Here is a 3,526-nt window from a genome sequence, read left to right as displayed (position 1 = left end):
CTCATAATTGGAGTCAACTTTACCCAAAAAAATCACAAAAAAGAGGACATGTACTTTGAAAAAAGAAATACTATTAAAGGTCAGTATTTATTTTTGTCGCAGAAACGTTTACTTGAAGCCTGTGAATGGCTTGTCCTGGGGCGAGTCCTTCGGGAGCTATTAATATACTTCCAGAGGCACAGCAAAGAGTCTGTCTGGGGCCTAGAAAAGAACTACGAATCCCAGAATGCCCCATTTCCTATTTTCCGCGAGAATTTCGGGGTGTGAGCTCGACCAATCCCTTCATGGAGAACTTGTGCTGTCAGCCAATCAGAAGGCGAGAAGCTGCGCGGAGGCGGGTGGCGGGAGGCGCCCTCGTTTTGAAATCGGAAAGTTGGCGGGGCCGTGGGAGGTGCGTCTGGAAGTTTGCTCTTGGCCGGAGGCGGTGTGGATCTGGTGCGGAGAAGGCGGCGGGGCTCAGGCCTTACTGCGAAGGTGAGGGAGGTAGGCCCGAGCTGGGCTCCTCGCCCCGCCAGGCGCCACAGGGGAAAGCGAATCCCCAGCGTGTATATTGCGGGCGGCGATTGTGAAATTCGCGTCTTGTGGCTGTTTGCGTCTCGCGGCCTGGCCATGGGCAGCGGCGGAGCAGAAGCACTCGTGATTTCTCTCAGGAGATGCTTTAGGTCCTCCTGGGAAGGTTTTAGCTTGGCCGAGGAGGTGGGGCCTGGACTTTTACATGACATAATTTACAGAGGAGGGCACTGAGGCCCGGAGAGTCCAGCTGACTTGTACATGTCCTGGGCTGCACCCACAAAGTTCCCTGTCTGTTTTTCCATTTTACTGTTGCTTTTCTTGTTCTGGGGATGGAGAGAGAGGCAGGGTAGATGTGTGGGGTCTTATCCTATGAGAAGGGGCTTGCTCCCTGGCGATCCAGCTTGGAATCAGAAAGGGTCAGAGCGGGAAGGGGCCTTACAAATCATCAATTTTACCTGTGAGAAAACGGAGTCAGAGTCATTTTCCCCGGCATGTGAGTGTTCTGTGCATTACATTTACCTACTAACACGTACCTGGGAGATAAATGTGTCCTGGATTCTTGCTGCACCTTAACCACAATTAAGCCCAGATGGCTTGATCTTGAGTACCTAGAATTAACAAGTTACTAACCATTTTCGAATAAAGGCCAAATCGCCATAATACTGTATACCCAATTGGAATATGTGGCTGATTTAATTTCAATAACTCTTGAAGAATATAATGTGTGTTCCATTTGTAGTATTGTCTAACATAATGGTGGAGGACCAGCTGGCACTATTGGATAAAAACATAAATGAATTTTGGAATAAATTCAAAAGTACTGATACCGCCGGTCAGATGGCAGGACTCAGAGATACCTACAAGGACTCCATCAAAACATTTGCAGGTACTTAAAATTAACTCGTAACGTGTTTTTGCTGTTCTTGGTTATTTTTTAGTGTCATTTCAGCTGAATTAAAACATCAATTCCAATTTCTCTTTCAGAAAAACTGTCTGTGAAATTGAAGGAAGAAGAACGGATGGTGGAAATGTTTCTGGAATATCAAAATCGTATGTGAAAAACTGTTCACATATTTTCTTTAGATTAAATGTTTTTATCATGAAATTCCTCATACAAGTAAGGCAAAGTGTTTTTGTGTGTATATGTATGTGTTCACATCTCTACACATACAGACATATAGAGAAAATAGTAAATGTTTACATACTTACCACCCCATGATCCACCTTTCTCTTCTTTCACCTTCCAGAACTAACCTTTGAATATGTTGTTTAGTATTATTTCTGTTTCATAAGTGGCATTCTTTTGTATGTATTCTGTCCCTTTTTTTCACTCAGCATCATACTCATGAGATTTGCCTGCACTGACGTGTAAATGCAAGCATGGAGCTGAAGTTCTCTGGGCTCTTTATGGTAAAGTCAGTACTCTGACAGCCTTTCTCTCCACATTTGTACTTACTACTGTTCTTGCTCTTTCATTCCTACCCACTCTCTAAATTGGAGTGAATCAATAGCTTTTATCGAATTCACACACATAGGCCAAAAATTTGTGACCACGGGTCAAATTCCACTAGAGATACTCCATTTAGTGACTCCATGTTTTAATTAATTATATTGGAATATCCTTACATGGGGCATGTGTTCTTTCATATGCCACTGTCCCCTTTTCCCTTTCCTGACCCACTCTCCTCATTGTGTAGCCTGTGAAGGGGGCATTTGACTTTGTAGCCCCAACAAAGTCAAAGGCGCCCTTTAGATTATTATGCCAGACATTTACCCATGTTTACTTTCTAAGCTTCCCTGAAGCTTCCATGCCCTTTCGCTGCTCCTTTCATCCCCTTTATAGCCATGAAAAAGAAAAATCTTTTGTTTGCACGAGGATGTATGTGTGTACATGTATATAGGAGTGATATTATGTTTGGGTCCTTTTTATTTATTTTTTATTTTTTTTAGAGACAGAGTCTCACTTTGTTGCCCTCAGTAGAGTGCCATGGCGTCACAGCTCACAGCAACCTCCAGCTCTCGGGCTTAGGCAATTCTCTTGCTTCAGCCTGCTGAGTAACTGGGACTATACACTAAAGACTCCCAAGTATCTTTAGCAGAGACCACTTTCTTGGCTGATCTTTCCAGGCACCTGCCACAATGCCCAGCTATTTTTTTGTTGCAATTTTATTGTGCAGTGTGCCTTGCAGGTGTATCAGTGTGCCTTGTATCAATCTGAAGAGCAGCCAAGAAAGTGGTCTCTGCTAAAGATAGAGATTTGGGAGTCTTTAGTGTATTTTGTAGCTGTGAAAGAATGTGTAGAGTGAAAGAAGAGAGCCTGGAATAGCCATAGTCTAATCATCAGATTGACTCAAGAATTCCCATTCACATTCAAAACATGACATTTCCCCTATATAATTTGAGAAGGAGGTAAATTGAAAGGACTGGAAAAAATAGGCTTAGGAACTGGAAGTAAGAGAGGTCAGAGAAACTAAAAGAGGAGAGATCAAAGAAAGGATATTTTTGGCACTGGGAACTCACAGGTTCGATGAGATAAAGACTGATAAAGATACTATTTGGGAAGGAGGAATGGTTGAGGGAGTCATTCACTCACCAGCTATTTGTTGAGCTACTACCCTGTGCCAGGTACTCTAGCAGGAATACATTACAAAGAACAAATAACCAAAAATTTTGGCTCACCTGGAGCACCTGTTCCAACAATCCAGTTATTGAAAGGAAGAAGATCATCTATTGAAGGTAACAGGCATGGACAGGCTCTTAAATAATCTTAAATCCTAAAACCTGCCTAAGAGATTATCCTTGTTTTACAGATGGGGAAATTGAAGCTTACTGAGGTTAAGAAACTTGCCTATGGTCTGGGTTTTAATATTTTTCTTTGAATGGTAGCATTTTACTTTCTGGTAATTCTGATATTTATTTTTAAGTTATACTTGACATAATGTAGGATAATGCCCAAAATTTTAGAAAATACAGAAAAGTGAACAAAAATATCATTTGTAATGTTGAGAACCAC

At 42.2% G+C, this 3,526-nt stretch overlaps 1 protein-coding gene across 1 annotated transcript in view; it reads left to right on the top strand.

The window, feature by feature from the left end:
* Positions 1-1,258: 1,258 nt before the first annotated feature.
* SPC25 (SPC25, NDC80 kinetochore complex component) overlaps positions 1,259-3,526 on the top strand; it is a 16,773-nt gene continuing 14,505 nt past the window's right edge. Inside the window, exons 1-2 of the mRNA XM_023516348.1 lie at positions 1,259-1,399; positions 1,498-1,563. Coding sequence (XP_023372116.1) covers positions 1,267-1,399; positions 1,498-1,563 — 199 coding nt within the window. The 5' untranslated portion in view covers positions 1,259-1,266. The remainder of the gene's footprint in view (positions 1,400-1,497; positions 1,564-3,526) is intronic.

The sequence above is a fragment of the Otolemur garnettii genome, unplaced genomic scaffold (genome assembly GCF_000181295.1).
Source record: "Otolemur garnettii isolate 467f Iridium unplaced genomic scaffold, OtoGar3 scaffold00090, whole genome shotgun sequence".
Taxonomy (NCBI): domain Eukaryota; kingdom Metazoa; phylum Chordata; class Mammalia; order Primates; family Galagidae; genus Otolemur; species Otolemur garnettii.
Note: the sequence above shows the minus strand (reverse complement) of the source record. Positions and strands in the feature narration are given on the sequence as shown.